We start from the raw sequence: 26,016 nt of genomic DNA, 5'->3' as shown, positions 1-26,016 counted from the left end.
TTTGAAGGGATACTGACTGTGCAGAACAAGACTGGATTCGGGGATGTGGCCCCATGGCAACGTGGTTATGGAGAGCACTTACTGCCAGAATGGCAAATAACTCCTGCTCTCCAGGCTGGCAGCCCATGTTTCCTACACCATCCTCACTGTCTGCAAAGAATAAACAGGAAAGCAATGACTGGCAGCACTGCTGTTTCCTCTACACAGGGGCAAGAACCAGGAGAGTCTATTAAGAACTTGGACTTGCTCTCTTCTCTCTGCTGCCTGCTATGTAATTCCGCAAAAGGAAGATAAAAATAAAAACCTTTGCAATGTTTTAAAGAAACTGAAATAACTTTCCCTAAATGCGTAATTGCTTCATTTATTTCACAGAAGAATAAAATAAATGTCCTTAAGATGATGCTTCTAGAGAAAGACTACCTTCTCATTGGAACACTACAGGACATGCTAGAAACACCAAAGGAATACAAAAACCATCAAGCGCCTCCTAGTGACAGATCAGAAGTTCTGAATCTCATTTCTAGCTTGAAATTTTCAACCTCTCTGCATAAATTCTCAATCTCAACAGCAGGTCTCAAAAACATACTATCAAATATAACCCCATATTTTTTCACTAAATTGTCCATTATCTACTGTCACCAGTGTGAGTGAGCCAATAGATTCAAAGGAATTAACGAGAGTTTAATACTATAACACACCTGAAACACACTCTGCACCTAATTTCACCTGCTATACAACTCTATAAAGATTTCCAACTCATTCAGTTGAATTAGATTAGAAAACCACACCAGTGACCACAGAGTAAATGCCTTCTACAGTTCAAAAGATGGCTTCTAAGAAAATACTGTTTGAACCCAAAATCCTGCTTGTGACTAAGTGAGGCTGTCTGCAGTGGAGGGAAGGGTGAAGGGCAAGCCACACCATCCTACAGCCTTGTCACACTGGTGGGAGTCCCCTGGCACTACATTATTTGCCCTGGTTTTCAAAGTCACACTATGCCTATCAACTTTCAGTGCTGTGCCTGAACATGTATTAAAATGTTCCATTCTAATGAAGCAAAAAATTAATGTTTTGCAATTTAGGGTTGGGGGAAGGTTAAAGAAGGAAAAATAGGGAGGATTTTGTTTCCTAAGCAGGAAAGTCTACATTAATGATTTTCCCAGCAGGCCTTCAGTAGTTTTACTGCAAACAACCACGGCCTTTGTTTCTCAGATCCTCTTACATCTGACGTTCAGTCAAAGCCCTCACATCAGCAGCTCACCAAGGGATAAAAAAAAAAAAGTGAACCAGTAGTGTGTTCCAGAGCTGTCCTCAGAGCTGGTCCAGCAGGAAAGCACACTGCCCACTCTGCACAGCTGCTCACTCAGACATACCCTCAACAAACCCTCTCATTTCATGAGTGAAAGAGCAAACAGCTTAAACAAAAGTGGTTTCATCTGCCACATGGAATCAGCAAGCCACCTAATCTGCCTTGTTTCATTCCTAGGCTTTAGCAAAATCCTGTGATTAATTCCATGCTTTCACAAAGAAGCAATGTGGAGATGGAAATGGCCAGGTCTACATCTTCTGAGCAGCATTAGGCTGCAATTCAGCAACAGCGGCCTGAGAGCACAGGCTGCACCATGAGCTGCATCCACCTTTGCACTCACATTCCAGAGCTTGGGAGCTAACAGCAAAGGAGCAAGTGGAGCAGCAGGGGGACACAAGAGTGTCTATTCTCTCCTCACTCAAATGAACAGTAGCTCACACTGGTTAGAGAAAATGTATCAGTGAACAGTGTGGGCTTTCAGCAGCAATACAGGAACTTTTCCAAGGGAATTTTGGCCTTTTCTACTTTCATGCAATATTTTAGGTTATACAAACCTAAAAAATTATCTTGATTAAGGAGGTGAGGAGGAAGGCACCCTTCTCCAAGTAAGTGTTTGAGGATTTCTCCTTAGCTGCTAAGAGTTTGTGTTGGGTAAAGAAATGCTCCTAACAAACCAGCATTCTTTTCCACATGATCAGAGCCAACCAGCCCCCCTGCAGGCAAAATGACCAATCAAATCAGCTTCAGATGGAAACCAATCCCCCCAGCATATAAACACAGGAATGAGACATACAAACCCATTTTTAAAGGTTTTGGGGGTTTTTTTTAATCTTTACCAACCCCTTGTGGGAAGTTTCTTACTAGTGCTGGGACCAGTACACCAGACCAGAGCAGTCCCTCTCCTGGAGCCCAGGTTATCCCCTCCTCCTGCACAAAGACCCTCTAAAGATTGGTAAGTACACAAAACCATCCTGTTTTTTATTTTTTTTTCTTATTGTATAATTTAAATTGTTCTGTCACTCTTTAATCAAAAAAATCCAAGTTCTTTTCAGAGCAGAGAGTTTCATTTCTAAAACTTGCTAAACTGTCACCTTAAACAAAATGGTTGCTGATTTTTCCCCCTCAAAAAGAAGAAAATGCTGTCTCAGGTGACCAGAGCCCTAAGAGCACACAGAGCAAATCCAAAGTCTTTAAGCTGTATTTTTTCAGAAAGTTTTTGAGATAAGTGCTGGAAAGGCTCTGCAGACAGGGAGCATTTGCAAGCTCCAGCTCCAGCAGGTGGGTGTCATGAAATTGGCCAAGAATTTTGAAAAAGACATCCTCACCTTGCTGCACTCATAACTCAGCACTCAGTTCCATCACAAATTAAAAGAGACAAGCTTCACATCTTCAAATTTGCTTTTACCATCTCCAATTACATCTCACATATCAAGAGTTTTCAATCTTTCAATCAATGCATTCATCCCTGTGCTTATGGACACAGAGTGAGCTGGCACCGCTGCCCAGGACTCCACACAGGGACATGGAGTGAACTCCTCTGTCCTGCACAACTCAGCCATTCCAGGCAAGCCAAGGGAAAGCCTGCATCTCACAGGGCAGGAGTGCTCTTCAAAAACAGCAAGTTCCACAAAAAAAGGGTGGCAGCAAACTTCTGCAGCCTTACATCAAATAAAACCCTCCCTGGTAACTATCAAATTACTCCTCTGTTACTAATATTTAAATCTGCATTTAAGTTTCTTTATAAGAATTGAATATATACAGGAATATTTTACAACCTTTACTAAGACTTTGCTTAAATGTTGCTTTTCTGCTTCTCCAAAAGTGGCCAGATTAGTTGGTCCACTCAAGTGGCTACTTCAAAATCAAGAATTAGTGTTCATATGGATCCTCAGAGTACTTATGTGAAAATACATTATATATAAAATGGAGCACTATTTAGCTTCCCAGAAATCAAGTATAGAAGCAGCTTTTTTTCCTGCATATAAAAGGAGACATACTCTCCCATTTTATCACCTCTTTCTTTAAAGTGCATTGAGTAATAAACTGTCACAGAAAGTCCAAAGTATGAGCTCTCACATCCTATCCTTTATGGCACTTGCTTCGAAAAAAAGTAACTTGGGGTCAACAAATTCAAGTTTCCATTTTAACAAGACCTACTTATAAATGTAACAAGTCCTGAAAGCTTATCTTAATTCTGCACACTGCTCAGAAGTAACAGTTTTGTCACAAACTACTTCCATTCATCTCAATGAGGCATTAGCTACAAAACCAAAAGGACAAATATGTTTGAAATGTTAACTGTTCTACTCACAACAGAAGCATGAGCTTTCAACCAATGCAGCTTCTCAAGCTGAATTACCTCCTACATTTCTAAGACTGTCCCCTAATGTAAGTTATACGACTCAGTAATTTCATCCATACTGAAAAAAAACTCCATTTCCTAATAATAACGCCAGAGCATCTCCAAGGATGGCCATTCAGTCTAAAAAAATACACAATAATCTAAAAATAAAACCACACAGAATAGCCATTTTAATAGCATGAAAAATGCCTTTACAAATCCTAATCTTAGTCTGTTCTTGTTGCAAAGCGCAGAGGCAGCAACAGACCTGCACAATCCCAGCTCAGAGCAGACAAGGTTTAAATCTGAAGCTTGTACATGATCATGCAAAGCCAGGCCAAGAAAAGAATGAATGTACACATCCCCACAGGGGCATGCCACCACACAGATTCTAGTAAATCTTGCTTGGAATGATGCTGCAGTTATAAAGCAGTTTTTGCAGTCATTCCCAGAAAATAGCAAGTCCTCAAGACCACTTTCCTGTCAGAACGAAGCAGCACAGCATGAACTGTTTCAACTCCCTTCCAAGGTCAATTAGAACAGACTTTGTTAAGACTAGAAGCTGGGCAAGTAGGGCAACACTGCAGAAGTCTCCTCTGAACACAACTCCTCACTCAGGCTCCTCAAAAGGTTGCAGATATATTTGTATATCAAGCTGAGAACAGGCTGGAAGTGTCACTTTGAATGCCTTCAACTGAGAAGGCAAATTTCATTAAGATAGTGCTGCCAATAAGTTTCCCTGCAACCCTACCAAAGTCCTAAGAAAAAGCTAAGCAAGAGGAAAGGAGAGAAAATCAACGTGGTGGCATGGAACAGAAAGTCAAATGGTGCAATCCTTTACTGCATTCTGTTGACTTTCTGTTCCATGGTGGCATGGAACAGAAAGTCAACAGAATGCAGTAAAGGCTGTTACAACACAAGGAAGATGAGCTCAATCTAAAAAGCAAAGCATGGGAGAGCCACATGCTGGATCATGAATTTCAGAAATGCAAGCAACATCCCAAAGCTGTAATGCAAGGTTTTATCACACATAAATCATTAGCCAGCCAGGTCAGTTTAGAACCTGTCCCACTGCTAGAAGGAATCTGTGATTTTTTTAAAAATTAGTACTCACCCTACCTTGATTTGTCTTAGAGAAGTGTTTAAAAGAAAGAAGCCAGGATGAGGGAGAAGATGATAAAAAGACTGAAAACCAAAAAAAGCTAAGAACAAACTGACACAGTGGTGTTGGTGATAATTTAGCTTTCAAGGGAAGGTAAACAGGAAGGATTACACACAGCAAATGTGTGATAAGGGACTGGTCACCATGCCAAAAGAGGTTTAGAAAAGTGATTTCTGACAGTTCCTGTCTTTCTAGTCAGGGGCTATCAGCTGAGAAATGGAGGTACAAAAAACACCAAAGCTTCATCAACAGTTGCATAAGTCAGGAATCAGAAAAAGCAAAACCCACCAAATAACACAACATAAAGGGTGTTGAGAGATCACTGGACAAACCTGGTTAAGAAACATTGCATGTTTGTTATAGCAGAGACAAGCATGCTCCAAAAAACACTGAATTTTTCTTCTCAAGTTGAAGATTTGAATGTCTTTCCTAAAACATACACTGAAATGGGGATTAATATGGGGTCAATCAAGGACCATGCCAGGCAGGGGATTGAATCAGGTGCTCTGAATTGTACTTTGTAACTTCATTAATTTATCACTAACAAGGAAAGAAGGTATTTATTTTTTTACTATGGGCAAGGAAAGGAGTAGACAGAAGACATTAACACTTTCTAAATTCAAAGTCACATCTGCTCCTAAGCTGCCCCTGCTTTTGAGAATAGAGAGGACTGATCCTCCAACCTGGGTAAGCTATTTTCCAGGGGGCAGTTACTCTTTTGCCTCATACTCACACCCAACTGCACTGCTCTCAGCATCTATTTGCAATTTCTTATCTGTTTTTCTCACTCCAAGACTTGTGGCTCTTAATCCATCAACAACAGCACTTGAAAAAAGGGGTTTTGGAACTCACACATTTCCAATGCTACCCCTGCCACTGAAACAGAAAACTAACATTTTTAACAGTCCTAGACTAGAAAAATCAGATCACTGTACCAGTGCATAACCTGGTTAAACTCAGAAGGCAAATTCACCTGCTTGGGAGTCTCAAGGAGCAGAGTCACAGGACTGTTCTGAAATGCGCTGTTGGGGGCTAATGTAGGTTCTCTTTCTCAGATTTCTTCAAAATCTGTCAGGAATCAACCCTCCTCCATTGAATAAATCCCAAAGAACCTGACTTTTTTCAGAGTTTAAGACAACATTAAGTGATTAATCACCACCCCAAGAAGCTCCTTAATCAACAAATCTGAGATCCTATAATGGTGACAGCATTTGCTCCAAGTCTGTAGTGTTCAAACACACAGCCTTAGCACTCATGAGAAAATCTGAAGCACAGCCAAAAATAATGTACCATCTTAAGAATGTTTTCCCTTTTTTCTTAATGTACATAACACCACAGAAAGGCTTCTGTCACCAATTAGTCAGCATCAGAATCATTTCCACAACATCTATTTGTTCTGTAAACCCATATTGCTTAGAGTCTACAAAGCAGATCCTGCCCTCAAAGTACCACAAGAATTTACACAAAACCAGAAGCTTTGGCTTTTTGTTGTGCTTTGTTGTTTTGGGTTTTTTGTTGGTTTGCTGGTTCGTTTTGAATGCATGATTCACTCAGAGGCATTTGCTCTGTAAGTGCTCTCCATTAAAACAAGGAAGTGTTTCTTGTGAGTCCTGCTTACTCTGATAAAACCAAGGCACTGTTCAGAGCTCATTTTGAGCATGGTCCTCATAATCCTTTCCATCCAGAGATGCCCATTTTCCAGGGCCTTCAAGGTCTCCACAAGGGCTCATCTAAATCTTAGCACAAGAACTGTGCTCTACAGACAAGTCACTAATCATTGGATGACTGAAATACATATAATTACATCCAGGTTACTGTACAGCAAGAGTGAGAACTGCCATTCAGGGAGCTATGCAGCAGATTGAAGAGTCAACTCAGTGAAGGTGGATGGACTACAACCAAAATCCCCCAAGAAAAGTAGCCTGGTACCATGTGCCAGGAAAACCTCGCTAAGTCCACTGCACTCTCTGACACAGGGAATGATTTCAAAATATTCCTCCTGGGAGATGTGAACTGGAAAATTAAAATAAGGGGAAAACCACCAAATTCCACTCAGGCCATCATCTACTTTATCTCCCTCTGACTACAGCATGGATAGAAGTAATAGCTGGATGGTTTTGAGAAAAGAAAAAAAAATTAGCTAAATAGTCACTGTGATGTCAATCCTTGTACCTCAGTAGGCATTAAACACAAATAAAAGCAAAAGAGAATCTTCTGTAGTTACTAAAATTTGGTTGAAGGTTAAGCAAACAGGCATGTAAACTGCTGGTTAATGGGATCAAAGATCACAAGACAAATTTTCACCTACCATAAATTCATTCTGAATTTCAGGATCCTTACTTCTAATGCATTTCAAGAGAAAATTAAGATGGCACTGTTGAAAGGGAAAAATTCAATTTTTCTATGAAAAGATGTAATAGACTGAAGCAGCCATCATTCAAAAAGAAGTCAAAATCAATAGAAAGCCAAAACGGACTAAATACACCATATATAATTATCATTTGCAGAATTTACAGGTATTTTTAAATTCTCTGTTGTTCTAGCAAGCTTCCTCACAACCTTCTTTAAACATCTCATCAAGTCTCTATTTTACACAAACCTGTACTTAATTTTAATCTGCCCCAGGTGAACTTTAAACATACATATATAAAATGTTTGGATTTGAGTGACCACTGTCTTTTCAAAAGACATTCACCAGCTCCAGCAAATTCCACAAGCTCTGAAGTTTAAAAGCAAACAAAGGACCTAATATGCCAAATACCGACAGATATCCATTTTACTTCCCATATCTGCAATTCTACTTTAATTCCCATATGCTTGCTGTCCTATTTTACTTGGTCACTAGTAAAAATTGAACTGCTCAGGCAGACTAGACTGGAAAATATGTCACAGTGTATTTTCTGAATTGCTCTCCTGGCCTCTTTTTACCTGATCCTTACATAAACAGCCTCAGACTCCCAGAAGTAGCTCTGCCCTGAATACCCTAATTCTGTTTAACTGGACATGGTGGGTGCAGACAGGAGACAATTCTTGAGCTAGAAGAGTCAGAAAGGGCTAGTAAGACACTATAGTACAACAGTGTAGACACTATAGTACAACATTGCCCAAAAATGCATAAATATGTTACAGAGATAACAAATATTCTTTCCTTAGCACTATACTACTGTTAATAGTATTCATAATAGTACTGGTAAATTATTATACTCTGCTCAAAACAAGTTACAAAATCTGATATAATCAGCAAAATTCAGTTTCTTTTCACACACAGTATGCCTAATCCCATCCCACTCACCCCTAAAGCATTAAAGCATGTGACCCCTATGTAAATTTAGGAAGGTAAAGTATGAAATTTTTATTTCAACAGCTAAGCAGGGAGAATTTGAGTAGTAGTCAGATTTTTAAACCTAATCTTTTCTAGCAAAGTATTACCACAAACAGTGGTAAATTCCTCTCCAGGCTCCTGACTTAATCTTCTCTGGATTGCAATGTATAAGCCCTCCTTTGTTGGCTGCAGTATTTCTACCCCTGCTGATGTGTCAGAAGCTGTGACCATTAGGCAAAATACAAATATGTGGCATTGTATCACTTTTTTTTCCTTTCTTCTCCTTTCCAGAAGATGACGACAGACACGCTAGAGAGCAATAACACCAAGTCCAGCGCTCCCCTCCTGACTCAGAGGTCCCTGAGGCTGGTGACCAAGGATGGGCACAGCACGTTCCACATGGCCGGGGCCCAAGGCAGAGGTGTGTCGTACCTCCGAGACGTGTGGGGGATACTCATGGACATGCGCTGGAGATGGATGATGCTCGTCTTCTCCGCTTCCTTTGTCCTTCACTGGCTGGTCTTTGCAGTGCTCTGGTATCTGCTGGCTGAGATGAATGGGGACCTGGAGCTGGACCACGATGCTCCACCTGACAACCACACTATATGTGTCAAGTACGTCACCAGTTTTACAGCTGCCTTCTCCTTCTCGCTGGAGACACAACTCACGATTGGCTACGGCACCATGTTCCCAAGTGGGGACTGTCCCAGTGCCATTGCACTGCTGGCAATCCAGATGGTCCTGGGGCTCATGCTAGAAGCCTTCCTCACAGGTAATCCTTCCTGCTGCATCTTTACACCCAACAGGTGTAACAACTAGATTTAAGAATAGTGCTAGAAATAAATACTGTTCATTTTGATATATGAAAGAACAATTAGGGCAGCCACTACAAGGATGACAAGACTCCAGCTATGTCGTACTAGAACTTAAATGTCTTTAATCAACAAAAGACAAATAAGGTGTTATCAATATCTGGACTTAAAAATTTCAATATTAATTGGAAAATACTTGTGGTGGATCACAATATATCACTCTCAATCATTTATTTCTTATACCATTCTCTCAGCTATTACCATATAATTACAATATTTAAAGTCAATTTGTTTTGATTTTTAATGTGTACTTCCATCTAGCTGAGCTATCTTCATTGATCTTTAACTCAGTGTTTATGTATTCCTTGGTACCTAAGTTCTTACAATGTCACAGCTATTCTGAGGTATTTTAAGTTATTTAAAATATTCTTCATGTTTAAAGTAACTCAAAATACTTTGAAAATACATAGGCTAGTTTACTGTGTATTAGAAAGAGCTTCTACAGTGTAACATATCAAGATCAGTTCCAATTACAGTAAATTGGGGCAAGCTAACAGCCTCCTTACAGCTACAGTTAACTTCCAAATATTAATAAGTGACCATAACTTAGAAAAATAAGTATTTTAGGAAAGCTATACTTCTTTGAACAAAGGCAGGTTAATATGATGCCAACCTAACAGTTTGCAAAAATGGTCTTTCCCGCCTCAGTCTGTTTCTGCTCCCTTGGAACCCGCAGGGAGCCAGCCCAGGCCCTGTGCTCACACTGAGTTTGTTCTTTCCCATGCCCCAGGTGCTTTCGTGGCCAAGATCGCACGCCCAAAGAACCGGGCACTCTCCATCCGCTTCTCTCGCTCCGCCGTGGTCACATACAGCGAGGGGAAGCCTCAGCTCATGTTCCAGGTGGCCAACACTCGCTCCAGCCCCCTGACCAATGTCCAGGTCTCTGCTATACTTTACCAAGAACAGGAGAGTGGCCAGCTGCACCAAACTACCATTGACTTTCACCTGGACAGCATCACTGCACATGAGTATCCATTTTTCATTTTCCCTCTGACCTACTACCACACCATCACTGCATCCAGCCCACTGGCTGCTCTCCTTTGGAGAGCAGCTCCTCCCCACTTTGAGCTGGTTGTTTTCCTGTCAGCTGTGCAAGAGGGCACAGGAGAAACGTGCCAGAGGAGAACATCCTACCTCCCGTCAGAGATCCTGGTGTACCACCGCTTCGCCTGCCTGCTAGCCCGCAACGCCAAAGGCGAATACCAGACCAAGATGGAGAATTTTGACAAGACTATTCCTGAGCACCCAGCTGCACCTGACTCAGAGCGTCCAAAAAGGACTGACAAGGAGATCCGCATCAATGGACAGCATAGCGACAGCTTCCAACTCTCTGAGACTGGCCTCACAAAGTAGACAGAGCAAACCTTGAACTTTGTGCTTTTTTAATTATTATTACATTAAACTTGTGGGTTCAGTTTAAAAACTTACTTCCCTGCCTGCCCTGCCATCTTCTAGTGATCTCTCTCTTGTAGTCCCATCCTTCTGATTACAACGTGATATACAGAGTGAAGAGAATGCGTGTGCCCACTGATGAGAGGCTGCATTAACCACCCAGCATGAAGTCAGGTGCCTGAATCACAGTACTAATTCTTGGGAAATTAGAAGAGCTTTCTGCTGAATTCACCATGACCCCAAAAGGAGAGATCTTCAAAACTCCTAAAGCTGACCAAAGTCATAATTAACCAGCTTGTGACAAAATGGACAACAAAACAAAGGCAGGAAACAATGTGGGGTCATTCAGTGAATACATGAGTTCTGGTATAAGTAACTCTGTTCATCCAAAAGCCTAGCTTTGCTATTCTCTCTTCTAACTCTTTGGGAATACAGACTTACATCATTTTTCGATGGCTGAAAGTCCTGCCAATCTCTCATGGCAGTGAACAGCACTCTGGCTGTGCTTATTAAGCAGAATTATATATCCTAAGTGAAGTTCTTCATTCTGCCAAATAAGAGAGCATCTCACTCTCAGACAGGTCTATGAAGACACTATCAAAAAATCTCAGTGTATATGACAAATACTGCAATGGAAATTTTTTCTTATTTGAAAACACTGAATAAATTATTTAGCAGTGGGAAAAAAACCCTATTTCTAATGAATGAATGTAGAAGTTTTTTTTAAAGGCCCATACATTCCACATGTTTTCACCTTTGTGCTGCTTGTCTCAAGTATATCTGACCCAGAAGGACGCACTATATATATGAGAAGTAGAACTGCATCCATTGATATTTTATGCTTTCTAACATCAATCTTTGCCTGTACACACAGCACAAAAAATATTTAGAGACACTTGAATCAATTTTGAAATAAAAAATTAAAACAAGCTATACATGAGACTTCTGTATTTAAGTGCCTCATAAGCCTACTGCAATTAAGATGCCACTCTGAAGCTCCTAAATAATTTAAGATGCTAAAGGAAAAACACAATGATGGATAACTATTTCCAAGCTCTCAACAAAAGCAGTGCCTATTAGGTGTTCATACCTGAAAACTCAAGTAGAATTAAAATACAGTTACCTCTCAAAGGTAAAAGACTTCTCCCAGAAACCCAGATGGCATAAATAGCAACTTTCATTGACAACAGCATAAGACATTACCAAATATACTTCCTCTTAACGTCATCCAAGTGGTCAGCAGCAGGAAAAATGGCCTCAAACTACTCGACCAGATAGCTTAAACTGAATTCTTCTCAAGGCACAAAACTGTTCACTTCATGAAGTGTGCTCATAACCCAAACGGGGTCAGTAAAAAACTACATTCATTTTTAGGGTCTGGGGAGTCACCCCACAGAAGCATTCCACACACAGTTAGGGAATGAGGAAGAAGGGCCGCATTTTTGTTCCAACTGAGCTCTCATTCCAAAATAATTCAAGTGCTGCCTTCCCCCATTGCAGACCTCGGAGAGATCAGATTTACCACAGACACTCCCAAAATCTTTTCCAAACTTCATTCTACAGACAAGCATTAGTGATTATTGTGGAGAGCAACACACTATCAAGTTACACTGCCTTCATCCCTCTTCATCACTGTTTTTTTAGTTATTGACTCATACACAATTTAAAGAACCCTTTTCCACCCTTGTGTCAACACCAATGATTTTTAATTATTTCTTGCATTTTTTTCCACATTCTCTATCAATGTAAGACATTGATAAGAGGCCTACAAATTAAAAAGCAGTGCAAGAGCAGTAAAACAGACTCCTGTGTAAAGGCTGAAAGAGGGCAGCATGCTCTGTGAGGTATTGAGTATTGTTTGACAGCATTCTGGGTGAGGCATGGTTTCTCCCATATATCACATGGGACTATAATCTCATGATTTAGAGCCAGAGGTATACAAAGCTATTTTTAATTTCAATTCACATCTAATCAAAGGTGGGCTGTTTTTTTTATTTCTACATGACTCAATACTTTGAAGTCGTCCCAGTTTTAAAATAATTCTTTTTACAGATTTGGTTTAAAAGGGAGTACAAGAGCAAGTATAAAGAAAACACACGTTGTTAGTATATGCTAAATGCAATCTTCAAATACTACATTTTGGAATGCAAAACTGAAGGATACTGCAGAAGCAAATTAGACAAAGAACTGTGTAGTTACTTCAGAACAAGGGCAGAAAATACATGAATATTGCTTTTACAGTTCCAGAGAACTGGTGAATCATGGATCTCTGAAAGTACTGGAAATATGCCATGGCCCAAATTGGAGTAGAAACCTAGGAAAATTGCTGATGGGCTCTGATGCACCAAGATAGCACTCCATGCTTTAGTACAGCAAGAGCAAACCAGTGATGAACCTTCTGTGAACGCAACTCCTGCCAGCAAGACATGGCAGAGAGAGGGAAAGTATGATTCAAAGAAATTCAACATCCTTTTTATAGCCACTTGAACACACCTTTTATATGCAAGTCTTCTGAACCTAACCAAAACCCAGACATAGAGCAGAACTCAACCAGGTTCCACAACTGACTTACTAGCAGATTTGTTTAAACTACAGAACAATTATTCACCACCAGTTTCTAAGTGCTGGTAACTAATCAAATCCCTTCAGCTACTAAGCTGGTATTAGTCAGGAGGCTGCACAGAAAATTAAGCAGCTTTTGTGAAGAGACAGACATGCTCGAGAAAGCAACTTGCTCATTTTCTTTGCTAATGGCCTCAGCCTTCCAAATACAATCTGGGTTCTAAGTGAAGTCTGTCAGAACTGTGACAATCTGCAACAAACTTAAAAATACTTTGTGCACCTTCAATCTGCATGCTGAAACCAGGAACAGATATGGTTTATAATGAGAATCAGTCAAATGTGACCTCACAAACTGTGAGCACTGAAAAAGCAATCATTAATTTTAAGAACAGCATACTGATCATATTTGAGAAATAAGTATTTGTTAAATTTCTATTACTTTTTTAATCTCAATTTTTTATTGAGGGATCTTGCATTGTCCTCCATTACAAATCCGAGAAGTGATTAAATATTTGATTTCTTAATAATTCTCTAATGGGATCTTCCAGAACAAAGAACATGAAAAAGTTGGCAACCCAGTAAATTATGTAATCTGAATCCAAGGCTCTATGAAACAGCCAGGAAAAACTGAAACACACGGTAAAATTACAGAATAAAATCTCAACTAAGGAGTTGAACCAAGGTATCAGAAACCAGTACAGGCATCTGCTAAAGCCTGTGAGCCTGAATTATAACCTGTATGTCAATTCCTTTTCTTTCTGCTTCCACAGTTTGTGTGGATACTAGTGCTTGCTATTAACCTGGGACTTCTTTTGGCACATCTGTACCCTCTCTCATACTCAAAATATTTTGTCATTGGAAAGCCATTACATAACAATAACTACTTATAATTAACCAAGGCTTGAGTCAGAACAGACCAACACTTTCTGTCAATATTTCTGTGCTCTCCACCTTATCTCTCTTTGGAAGTGAAGGGAAGAGAAATAGTCTTCTCACTTACTGCAACATTAACCTCTAACATAGCAATACTGTTTTTAAAACAGTATTTTTATAATAAAACGTCAGACAGATTGAAGGTCTTTTGCCTCTCATACTGACTGGCAGAGAAATACAAGAGACTAAAGAAGAGCAATTAGGTACTCTAAAAGTTTCATAATTTGAGAATAAGCACATCATTGCTCACAATGAGCTTCCAACAAATTGCACAAGGGACACCATCTTCCCCAGGGAACAGTTCTTGGAAGACACATTCAACAGAGCCCTCATCACTAGCAGCTGCTACAAACACAAAATGCTCTACAGTAGCTGCAGATTAACCTCTGGCAGACATCAACTTCTCTAAGGACATTTTGCACACTGTAAATTCTCCTCAATTTCAACTGAGAAATACTGAAATCTGCTCCTATACTAATATGCAATACTTTCATCCTTCTTTATCAGAAGCGTGGTACATTCTATATCCTGGAACTGGAATTGCTATATTTCTAATCACAACAACAAAAAGCTAAATAAATAAATCAACTGTGGTAGATATTACTTCGACATCCATTTTTGTTTTGTAAAAAATGCAGTCCTGAAATCTCAGTAGTACTTACTTTCCCCCATTTTCATTTTCTCCTAAAAAATTTGTGAATATACAGATACATGGAAAGTCCCGAGTTTCACTGCTAACATTTAAAACTGGTCAATCTCTGACCAATATCAAATTATTTTCTAAAAGTATCCTCTTTTTAAAGGAGACAATGAGGAAAACATACACATCTTAATTTTGTGTTGACATTCAACTTAACAAGCAGAAAAATAAAAGCACTCTTTCCTATATGGAGGGAGGACTGGAAGAGCTTTGAAAGCAAACTCCTATGGCATGTGTCACCATGGTAATCCAGAAAATTATAAATATGGCAATTTATGCTCCTCTCACTACAAAAATACCAACAGCTATGCAGGCATTAAAACACATTCCTGTCAACTTCTAATTACAACTGGATCTCCTTGGGTTTGTCTTTAAATTCAACCTGCAAATATCTGTTCTAATTTATGCTTTCTCAGCATATTACCAAGGAGGGTATGTAGCCAAGACTCATTTAGCAAAGCCAAAGATTCCTTGGGTCCTAAACAGAGAAGACACAGGCATAGGAGAAAGAGAAGAGGCACACCAGAGAACAAGCAGCACATGAGCCTGCACAGCAAAAGTCACTGCAGTTATCAGGTAGCCAGAGCTGCCCTGATGTTCCCACCACCCTTAGAATACCTAGGTTTCATCTCCAAGATGACAAACCCATTCCAAGTCAAGTTCAGCTGGATCTTCAGATGTACTGGGCCACAATTAAGAATCCAGCATTCTGCCAGAACATAGCCAGTGTGAAGGATTTCAGAAACAGAACAGGGGAGGAACAAGAGACAGAAGAGCACATAACCAGACTGAACAGGAGGTTCAGATGATGACTTAACTAAATTGATCAACAGTAAATCCATCAGCACAGGAACCTCAGGACAATGCTGGGATCTCTCTCACACTATCAAGCATTCAAAAAAAATTAAAGGTCAAATGGTCAAGAAATCCTGGGTACCAAAATAGCCCTCACCAGGAATGTTTAAAGCTGCACTGAAAAAGGCGTATTACCACAGCACGCCTGCCCATCAGCAAAGGCTTCTGTCACAGAGGTACAGGAACTTCCTTCCAGTTGTAAACATCACAACTTAATTAAATAAACACAACCTACTTACTCCACATGATTCTTATCTACCACACTTAAATGTCCAATAGTGAGAACAACACAAAGTAAGAGAAACAACACTTCGAGAACACACTTAGCAACCTGGCACAGTATCATGAATCTTGCATCAACAATATACTTGGAGCAGTAAGAAAGGCTGATACATGTACAAATCCCTTCCCCCAAACACACCCTGCTCCTCCCTCCCATTTTCTGCCCACACAGTAACAAAACCATACCTGGATCTTTTCGCCCTGGTTTTTCAAAGCGTCTGTCTCCCCTAGAAAGGCAGAATAGAAGTTTCAAGTAAGGTTTTGGAACTACTCCAAAAACTCATTTTAGGTATAGGTTTTGCTGGTTTTCTTCACTTGGTGGGAACTTTTTTAAAATCAGAGCTTGATGGACATTACCTTTAGAGGTCCAAGTGACAACTGAAATTTTCAGGAACACCAATACACACACGGCCCTTGGGAACTGGGTATGTTTTCAAATGTGCCCCTAAGTACTGTGAACAATGTCAAGACTAAAACTGAAGCAAATCCTTAGCACCAGCACTTCAATTGCAACTGTTGTAATTTATGTTCTCTTAAAGTAGTTAGCTCCTTCTTCCCAGGAACTCAGCAGAAAAAAATCTTTGCAAGAAATATTCTTTTACTTTCTCCAGAGCCTCAAGAAACATTACTGTGTTTGACTCCATCTTAGAAATTCAGACACTTCACTCACAGATAAAACTAATTACCTTTCCTAAAGTGTTTTTATGAAGTCAAAAGGCACAAATGGAAGCTGAACAGATGTGTGTAAAAAGCTTTAAGTGCTAGAGTTCTGTTACCTTTCCTCCCAACTCTGTGATCTGTGCATTTCCCTGCCCCCTCCTCGCCCAAATCCACCCTCCACTTCATCAAAACTTCTTTGGTAGAAACCGCTTTCTCCTCGGCCTCTGCCTGAAAAGACAAAAAACACAAGTGTTTGTAATAAATAATAATAGAAGTTGAAAGAATCAGGTAGGGTTCCCTTTCCTGGTGTCTCTGAGAACCAATCTTGCGGTCTTAAGCCCCAGTGAAATTATCTGGGACAAAAGGAAAAAGGAACAATGACTGAAGAAAGAGTCTTATCCAAAAATTCTTATTAAGAAGTGCAAGACCAGACAGAACAGGCAAACAATTCTGAAATAAATACGATGCAGAAAAACACAAATACTTACCCCCAAGAGAAATTACCAAGTAAGTATGCATTGTTCACACAACATCCACATTGCACACGTGTGCTTCACACATAAAAATCAGATTACTTTTAAAAGCAAACTCCAGTAAAATGGCACTGCACTGTGGATGTACTCCTAATTATTGCTGTCAAGGGTCATAAAGGAGAAGGAAGCTATTAAGTTCTAGTGACTGCCAGCAAAAATCTCCCCCAGGATCAGTGGGAAGAAAAGAAGGATCACACGATGGTTGGTTATAGGCAGGTCAGAATGAAGGAGAATATTAGCTATAGCTTTGAAATTATCCTACTGACCTTCTCAGTAAATGGTTCTCTATAGGCAGTTACCAAGTACCAAGCCTCAAGCAAAGCATCTCAAAGCACAACTTGAGGGCTTGAAAAGGCATGAGGTGTTTGGGTAAAAGAAAACAAGCCCTACACAACAGGAAAACAACACCCACATACAGCCCCAGCTCGTCAAAATAACTTCCAGCACTGCTTAGATTAACAGATAGAGTGAAGTTTCCAGATCTACAAAAGACAACCACAGCTTCACACAGTGCTCCAGCAGAAGAAATGGCAGATTTCTAACCAACTAATTTACCATTTCAAGACCTCATGGAAAGAAGATGAACAAGTGGAACACCTCTCAGCTCGCTGTCAGGATAATGCCTTGCCTACATACACATGTAGACTCTACAGTCAAGTTTAAAACCTAAAAAGCACCTGGTAACAGGAATTCTTGGCTGGGTAAGTACCTCAAACATCTATCTTTTCATAATTCTCTCTTCCTGGCTTCAAGGAAAAAAAAAAAAACATCTCAAAGTACGAGGTGCAAACCTGGCCAGCGATCCACAGAAGACAGAATGACCAAATGAAACAGGAAACAAACACCTTCAGAATGGACTGCAGTTCTTGCAGTCTTCTGAAGAAAGTAATTAAAAGCCTCTACATTTAAAATCTAAGGACATCTGGATATATCAAGGAATCATACCATGTTTCAGTATCTTATGACCACAGAAATTTAAAATAATCAAAACAGTTGCAACAGTTTCTCTACTATTCTAAACCAAATCTCTTAGAAGGGGTGGTAGATGAAAAGGGCAAAAAGTTGCTTTTCAGGCAAAGACAAAGAAAGTGATCCATGGATAATCTAGTTGGGGTCTTTAAATACAAAACTGCTTTTGTATGAAGCAGAATAGGTTGCAGGGTGCATAAGGAACAATTTTAACACTCCCTTCAGACAAACTATCCTGTTCTATCACCAGCAAAGTTGATCAGTGACAGATCTCCCAGAATCACAGAGATGCAGCCTTCCTTACCAGAGAGTTTTGGGGATGCCTAAGTTCAGATGAAGACTGGACAAACTCAAAAAAGATAAAATTCATTAATGGAGGCCACATCTTCAAGTTCTGGAAATATGCTGAGCTGCAAACATCTGGCAGCTGAGCCTCTTCACTTTTGTGTTTTTCTCAGTCTTTATTCTGTTGCCAAGATGCCTTCTTTTAGCTGCTGCTAGACTATGGTCACCTTGGAATTGAGCAAGCCCATGCCATATTCAGCATAGCTGTTTTTACACAGGGGCAGGCAGAGGAGCTGACTGAGCACTCAAGGTAAGAGAGGAGAAATTAGCATCAGACCTAAGAGAGTTATTAGAAACACCTTCACTAGGGCATGTCTGATACAACAAGGTTGACTATAGTAAAACAAGCTGCAAAGGCAAGAAAAAGGAAGAGGTGATAGAGCATCAAAAACAGCATGATGTTTATCCAGTTAAACCATTATGGGTACTCTAAAACCCCAGAAAAGGACTCAAAGTTTTTATTCTTTACAAATAAAAGCCAGGAAAGTTTCAGCAGCTTACCCAATAGTAATCTATGCCTAATTTCTTCACTACAGGAAAGCTGTCTTCCTTCCTCTCACAAGAGATAATAAGCAAAAGCAGTTCATAGAATCAAAACAGAACAAAGGCACTGACTCATCTCCTGTCTCTGAGGTAGCAGAGGTGGGAAGTTACATACACTTTCCCAACAAAAACAAAGCAGGCTTGTACAGTGAGCAGCAGCAGCACTGCAGTGCTCCTCTTGCAAGGGTGAGTGCATGCTGCACACTGGGAGCAGCCACACACCACCAGAGCCAGAGCCTGGGTGATACAGGGCATTTCACCAGCAAATAAAGCAAGTGTCCTGTACAAGAGCAAGAATTAGTTGTTTTCCCAGCAGCAAGGCTGATGGCCATTTCAAAGTATGGGAAATCACAGCCTGAGAAACTTCCCCCACTCACCACCCCTGCATGGTGGTCCATCAGTATTTCAGTTGTGCTCAGCCACCAAAATGGTCTGAATTAAAAGATAACCTTGCAAAATGTCCAAGCTATTGATCTTAGGCATTCAGGTTAAGGCTGCCTGTGGGGTCACAGCACTCAGCTGCCAGCTGCAGTGATAGCACATAATACTGGACAGGGCTACTGAAGCACATTTGCCCTGGCTGTGCTGCCACCCCGTCCATGTGTGGAAACAACATGGGCCCATCCAAGAGTGGCAAGCAGAAGCACATGTGCAGCCCCAGCAGCCACCAAGCAGAGCACAGTGTGGGAAGCATCAAACAGATCCTACCAAGCTACAGAAGAGAAGCAGGCAGTCAAGGGAAACTGTGGTGTGCAAAGTCAGTCATTCAGCAAGTACCATGTGGGTGAGTCTGACCTGAAAGTGCACACTGGGGCACAGCTAATGCTGGTTACAGAATGCACAAGAAATGCCTGCACAGAGGATAAAACTGCACATGTAAGCACACCACCTGACCTTCTGCTTCTGCGCTCCTTGGCTTATTTTAAACAGAATGCCTCTTCTGAAAAAAATACCTGGCACACAAGCAGCAGATTAAGTGCATATGTTGCACAAAGTACTGAATGCAAAGTCAATAAATGTCAATAAACCCTTCCATTTAATAACAGAGTGGAGCAAATAGATCATTTGTATTTCAGTAATTTCCCAAAAACCTCAGGATGAGGACATCAATCCACTGGACACTGCAATCATAACAGCTAAGTCTCTAACCTGAAAAATAGACAAGTTTGAATTTAAGTAAAAATATAAGACACGAGCACAAACTGTCATTATAATTCTCATTAGAAAGAAACCTAAAGCCTTATGGAACACAAGAAGCAAATTCTTGGAATTACAGCATAAATGGAGTTTAGGATCTACAGTCACAGTCATAATACTGTTTGGGAAAAACAGAATAACTGTAGCTCAACTGCTGCTGTTTAGATATGCAAACATTACACTTTCACACCATTGACACACTTTCCAACAGCTGCAAAAACACATTACAAAGGGCACAGAGGGTGGGTGGGGAAAGAGCTCTAATAGGAAGCAAAGGACCCTTCATAACAGCCTTAACCAGAAGGGAGAACAGCTACCAAACAAAAGTGTCGGTAAGCTTACAGCCCATTCCAGGGACTATTTAAATCTCTCCTCATCCAAGGCTCTTATTCATGAATGTTGACATTCCAGTCCTGCCAGCACAAAGCACAGGGCTTAACTGCACACCACAGGGAGCTACCAGGAAAACAAGTCAATTAGAAAAGAGTCACGTGCAAGCGCTTGGTTTCTTCAGAGACGACAACTTCATTTAAAAAAAAAATAAACCAACAAACCAAAAATCAAAGCAATTTCTACATAGTAACCACATTCTCATCATCACAACATAAGGATTTTCAGTAAAAGTTGAGGTGACCACCCAGAGAATATTTACTGAGTGTTATCTTGCAGTTCTAAATACTGGTAAGTGAATCCCATTTAGAGTTCTACCCATATCACTCCTTTACCAGCATTTCCTTCCCTTGCCAACCCAGCACAGATTGCTTCTCGTGCTCTCAAATGCTGGAACACAATTCTGTCATTTGTGCCTCAGTCAGGGAACTTCATTAACAAATCTAATCACGCATGCAAATTCCTCTATAAAGCTGCTGTGGTGCAAGTCCCTTCAAGACAGAAATCTCATTTTGGTAAAGCTGAAGCCTGCACTGACTCAGCAGCAGCTTTGCTGCATACAACTGTGTAAAGTTCATGGAAAACACCAGAAAACCTTTTGAACCCAGGCAATTTTGCAGTGCAATAAGAATGTTTTCCAACTGTTGAGGCAGCTCATTTAGTGAAAAAACTCCCAAGAAATTTCAAGTCCTTTTCACTGTAACCTGAAAAAACAAAATTGCCTTTAAACCCTGCTACTTGCAAGCAACGTTTCTGTAAACGTCAACAGTCCTCTATTGAATTTTCATCAATAACTTGAAGTCCTTGGCTACAAGAGCATCATCTGTATAATTATGAAAATGGTACCATTTTCTCCTGGCAGAAGCCTTAATTTCTTTGCTGTGATATAAAACTTTGGGAAAGCTCATCATGCCTAGAATGCAAGAGCAATTGCTCATGGGAAGAAGGGAAGAGTGGAAGAAACAAGCAGCAACCAGGATCAATGAAAGAAGGAAAGCTCAGAAAGCTGAAGAAATTTACTGCAGAAGTATGTCCTCTACAGCTTAAACAGAGCAGCCTCACAAGCACACCATATAATAATTCCAACACCTTAAAAGATCAAACTAGGATAAACAAAAAAGAAAGTGAAAATGATTAATTTTGCAACAAAGTTCTTGCTAGTATTTCTTAACAAATCTTAAAAATGAACTATGGGAAATCAGGAATACATGCAGCAGCTTTCAAACAGCTTTCAAAGTCTTAATACTGCATACATTTTAAGTTCTGTCCACTAAAACATAAGGAAACAAACTTTACTGCCAAACAAAGCAGTCATGCATATGAGTAGAATCATTAATAGAATTACTGGATTAGAAGCCATATTCTGCCACATTTAGCCTTACAATCTCATTGCAACTAGTGGGGGCAATGAAAAAACAACCACTGCTCAATGCATAAGGATGACATTGTTAATAGTGCAGCAAGAAAACAGGGAAATTTGACAAAAGAAAAGCAAAATAAAGGGTTTCCCAAATTACAAATGGTCACAGTATGTTGATATTGAAACTAGAGAGCACACTAGTGGATGTATGATCTCAAATTATCAAATTTTAAGCAGCAATAATTTAATTTGCAGAATTATGTCTTGATGCATCTAAAGAAACCAGCCAATATGTATTCCTAGCAAAACTGAAACATAGGTGATAGAAACACACACATTAAAATAAAACAGAAAAGCAACAACTCCCAAATTAGTACACACATCTATATATATATGCACACTTTTTTTTTAAATGAAACCCTGAGCATTTGTGCAACTACAATGGCAAATGAAGGGGAAGCAACAGGAAAATCTAGTGATAGTCTCATAAAGCTTTAAATTCATATCTTAGCTGGGAAGCAACAGCAACCACAAGAAGACAGAAAACCATCTACAAATATCTGAGAGATGTTAACTAAAAAGAAAGCAGGATTAAGGAATGAGAACAGAAATGAGAGAATGCATTAAGTAAAGGCAAAACTCTGCGAAGCACCTAATTATATATGAAGTACTTTCTGAAGATCTTATTGAAAATACCACCCGTTAAGGGCATGTAAAATTAAATTAAAAAGGGCTCTAAGAGAAATCTCACCTAAGCACCTGCAAAGACAGAGGTTACAAGATTATTTACTCAGTATTTCCAAGTTACTAGCTTCCTAGTATTCTAAATGCAGCCCATCCTATTTATATATGAAGCCCCCCAAAAAGAGTTCACAGAAGTGCACACATTGAAAAGGAATTGCTAAGATAAATTATGGGTTTAACTATTTGGTTTGACTTTAGCAATATGGCCTCAGGACATTTTCTCCATTCATTTGCAAATGTTTCAGGTGATCCTGGATGAGACAGCTGCAGTGATGCACCAGAACTAGCAGGACTCAAATGTCTCCCAAATTCAATTACAACTTCCCATTAACTGTTTACACTCAGGATGCTAACAAATGAAGATGGCTTTTCAGAATACTGAACCCAACCTACTACAACCATGATGTTTTAAGTACATTCATAGATTTTTCCTACCCTCTCTCTATGAATTGGTTTTATGCTTTTAATAAAGTTATTTCAAAGAATTTCATATTCCACCCCAAAACTACCTTTCCCTTTTGGTTTCCTACCCATCAACCTGGCAAAGGCATATAACAGAGATACCAGTTGTGTGCTAAGATGTGCAGAATCATCACTAAACCCAATATTCATTCTCCAGCACCACCTTGTTGGAAAGGTTTCAAAGCTTTAAGCAAAAAGAACACATAGCTCTAGCCAAGCTCCACTTAGTGTCTCTGAGCAGCTTGGATCCCCTGGATCCACTGCAGCACATCCCACAGGCAGCTCACCTCGACCTCTAGAGGAACTTCGACCTCGAGGAGCCCCCACCACCGTTCCTCCTCCACGTCCCGTCAACCGCAGGACAGCAGCACTGTTTACAGACATGGAGAAATTTCTCTGCCAAAAAGAAAGAGTCACTGTCAGATTTGACTGGAAAAACCTTCACAAAGAATCCACAAATACACAAATAAACAATAAAAACCAAGCAAAACAAAAAGGAAAATCAAACATTTACCGTTATCTTAAATCTGGATTTGTTTTTATAACAAATTCTCTACAATTAATACTGGAAAGGAAAATGCACATGTGAGCAGCTGAAGCAGTCTATAAAAGGATCTTGGTCAATATTATCATTTCCAAGTTACTAGCTGAGATTTCTATGCTCTGAAGTAAGCATTTGAACAGCTACTCCTTTTGCAGGTGATACCAGAGGCCATTAGAACATCAGCAGTTTTAAATACACATTCTGCTGCAAAAAGAGATTGGCATCTGCCTATACCTGACACCAATAATTAATACCAATTCTAAACTTACTGAAGTAAAGCAGGAACATGTAAAGACCAAGAGAACTTGAATAAAGTTACATTTACCAATGTCCTTTGCAGAAACAAGCCTTTTTATTCTCTAAATATCACAAGAGTAACATATTTTAGGAAAAACTAAGTGTACTTAGGGCTTCTGAAACTTCAGTGATACTCATTTTCATAAGAAAATAAACACTAGTAAAATTCAACTTTAGCTTAATATGAAAACTGCTAAAAGAAAAAACTATTTCAATAAAGAATGGATAAATATAACCAACTCTGACCCTATTCTCTGAGCACAAATACTTGGAAAACTGGGCCAAAGAATTCAGAACCATGTACAGAAACATTAACAAGTAAACCTGAACTGACACACACTTTCTGAATGCAAGTTTTAAATAATTAGAATGCAAAGGACTCCAAACAGCTGTTATATCAGGCTTCTTGAAAGGAACATGGAGCCAGCAAGGTGCTGACATCAACTCATGTGAATTACTAGGACTTTGAAGGTCTTCAGAGAACAATGAGACAAGTGATTATATACTATTTAAAATCTAAATCACTAACATCAAAGCCAACAGGAGATTTAATACATTACAGAAACATTTCAAAAACTGCTTGATATGTGCTCCCTACAAAAGTAGATCTTCCTTCAAGAAAGAATTGTAACTAATTAGACTTGAGGGGAATGAAAAAATGCAGTCATGCATGGCAAGAAAGCAAGGTCGGCCTCCAGCGAATCTGTTTTCTGAGCTAGCTCTTAAAGTTTAAAGCAACCATTTCAACTGCAAGTGAAAAGGAACCACCTCCATCTGCCTCTGAGCAAACCACCACCTTTCTGGGTGCTGATACTTCTGCTTTTTTGTGAAGCACTGAAACATTTCACTAAAAAAACCATATTTAAGTTATTTATCAGAATCATTGTCTTGCATAGGAGATTCCTCTTTTTTTTATGCCTTATTCTTCCTGTAAGAACAAAATAATGATCTCATTTTTAAATTGACTTGTCTGCCTGAACTCTGAGCAACTTCTCCCTCCCCTCTGTAGAGCCTTGCTGCAGTGAAGGCATAGTGGTAACAACCCACATGATAAGATCACAGTAAGAAGTCAAAAAGCATAGTCAAAAATCAAAAATTGCCCTACTATTGATCAGGGTATTCCTCAATGACCAATGCAGACTGAAGAACAAAGCTGCCAAAATACAGCTTTAGTAGCAAATGAAGATGTCTTAGGAAACAGATGTCAGGAAAATAACCAGGGAGGACACAAAAGGATCTCCATTATGGTCAGCAAGAGTTTGAGCCTTCCTTACTATGAAAGCAGGTAAGATTAAGACAACCAAATTCTCCCCTAATGCAAATAGGGAAAACAGGAGCAGTGGGAAAAGCAAAGGAACATCTGCTGGACACTGCCAGTGCTCTATGGTGGGAAGCTCTGTTAAAGCCAGCTGCAGAAAGCTCCTTTGCTTCAACAGACACTACCTTGGAAACACATCTTAGACAAATCTGTGATTGCAAATATATTGTATTTCATTACAGTAAGTGAATCAGTTGAACTCTAGGTTAGCTCAACAACTTTATCTTCAGAAAAGTAACATTTTACATAAAAAGAACCAGCAATTCCATCCAAAGCATGCCACTGTCCTATTACAGGGAACGCTGTAGCCTTAAGTATCCAATTAAATACTACAAAACTAAATACATTTAAGCTCAAATCAATATAGCTGACATGATCTGTCACCATCCCTAGATAATACACCTGTAATTCAGTTTGAGACAAGTTCTTCCCATAGTAAACAGAAAACTGCAGTGCCATCAGGTGCACAACACAGCAGGAATTGTTCTGAATCTAAGGCCAAAGTAATCCTGACAGGCTCAGCTTCAACTGAACACTGCACTAAAGTACCAGTGCTCTGATCAGCCTCTCCTCTAAGGACTCCCAAAGCCCTGCCTCTCAAGTTCTGAGACAACAATTCTATCCTCAGTATTCCTAGAGGGGTAAAAAGGTCTTTTAAACTCTCTTTTGTCAATCTTAATTGTAAGAACTTTCCTGCATCACCACTAGCGGTAAATCCATTAATATTCACCTCAAAATCACTTCTGAAGATGATTCTTAATGCTAAACAATGCTATGTCATGGGGAACAAACAGCAGAATTTCTAACTTAAAAAATGCCATTCCCTTGCTACCTCAAATCAATCATGAAGACAGGAAAAAAAGGGCATGAAAAACCAGATTGTTGATATCCTCTGGGTCCCCAGAAAGCATTAAAGGAAAAGCT

The 26,016-nt window shown here is 39.7% G+C and overlaps 2 protein-coding genes across 13 annotated transcripts in view; one reads left to right on the top strand and one right to left on the bottom strand.

Moving 5' to 3' along the window:
- The window catches only part of GIGYF2 (GRB10 interacting GYF protein 2), a 74,435-nt gene that overhangs the window by 29,154 nt on the left and 19,265 nt on the right, over positions 1-26,016 (bottom strand). For 10 of the 11 annotated variants that reach the window (XM_077183785.1, XM_077183784.1, XM_077183786.1 and 7 more), the window contains 3 exons: positions 23,221-23,329; positions 16,507-16,618; positions 15,917-15,957 (listed from right to left, as the gene is read on the bottom strand). In XM_077183785.1, coding sequence (XP_077039900.1) covers positions 15,917-15,957; positions 16,507-16,618; positions 23,221-23,329 — 262 coding nt within the window. The remainder of the gene's footprint in view (positions 1-15,916; positions 15,958-16,506; positions 16,619-23,220; positions 23,330-26,016) is intronic. The other variant, XM_077183793.1, reaches the window with a different exon arrangement.
- KCNJ13 (potassium inwardly rectifying channel subfamily J member 13) lies at positions 1,990-13,216 on the top strand. Of its 2 annotated transcripts, none has more exons than XM_077183828.1 (3): positions 1,990-2,261; positions 8,429-8,906; positions 9,737-13,216. In XM_077183828.1, exons 2-3 carry the CDS (start codon positions 8,429-8,431, stop codon positions 10,357-10,359), a joined length of 1,101 nt encoding a protein of 366 aa, XP_077039943.1. In that variant the 5' UTR covers positions 1,990-2,261; the 3' UTR covers positions 10,360-13,216. The 2 variants fall into 2 exon arrangements, with proteins under 2 accessions (XP_077039943.1, XP_054495604.2); XM_054639629.2 differs by having other exon boundaries at positions 1,996-2,261; positions 8,426-8,906; positions 9,737-13,214.

This window comes from Agelaius phoeniceus, chromosome 10, assembly GCF_051311805.1.
Source record: "Agelaius phoeniceus isolate bAgePho1 chromosome 10, bAgePho1.hap1, whole genome shotgun sequence".
Lineage (NCBI taxonomy): Eukaryota > Metazoa > Chordata > Aves > Passeriformes > Icteridae > Agelaius > Agelaius phoeniceus.
Note: the sequence above shows the minus strand (reverse complement) of the source record. Positions and strands in the feature narration are given on the sequence as shown.

What these genes read in the sequence shown, in the direction of transcription:
- KCNJ13 (XM_077183828.1), top strand. Translation starts at nt 8,429, where the DNA reads ATGACGACAGACACGCTAGAGAGCAATAACACCAAGTCCAGCGCTCCC. An exon ending in GCTAGAAGCCTTCCTCACAG is followed by an intron (nt 8,907 to 9,736) that starts GTAATCCTTCCT and finishes CCCATGCCCCAG; the next exon opens with GTGCTTTCGTGGCCAAGATC.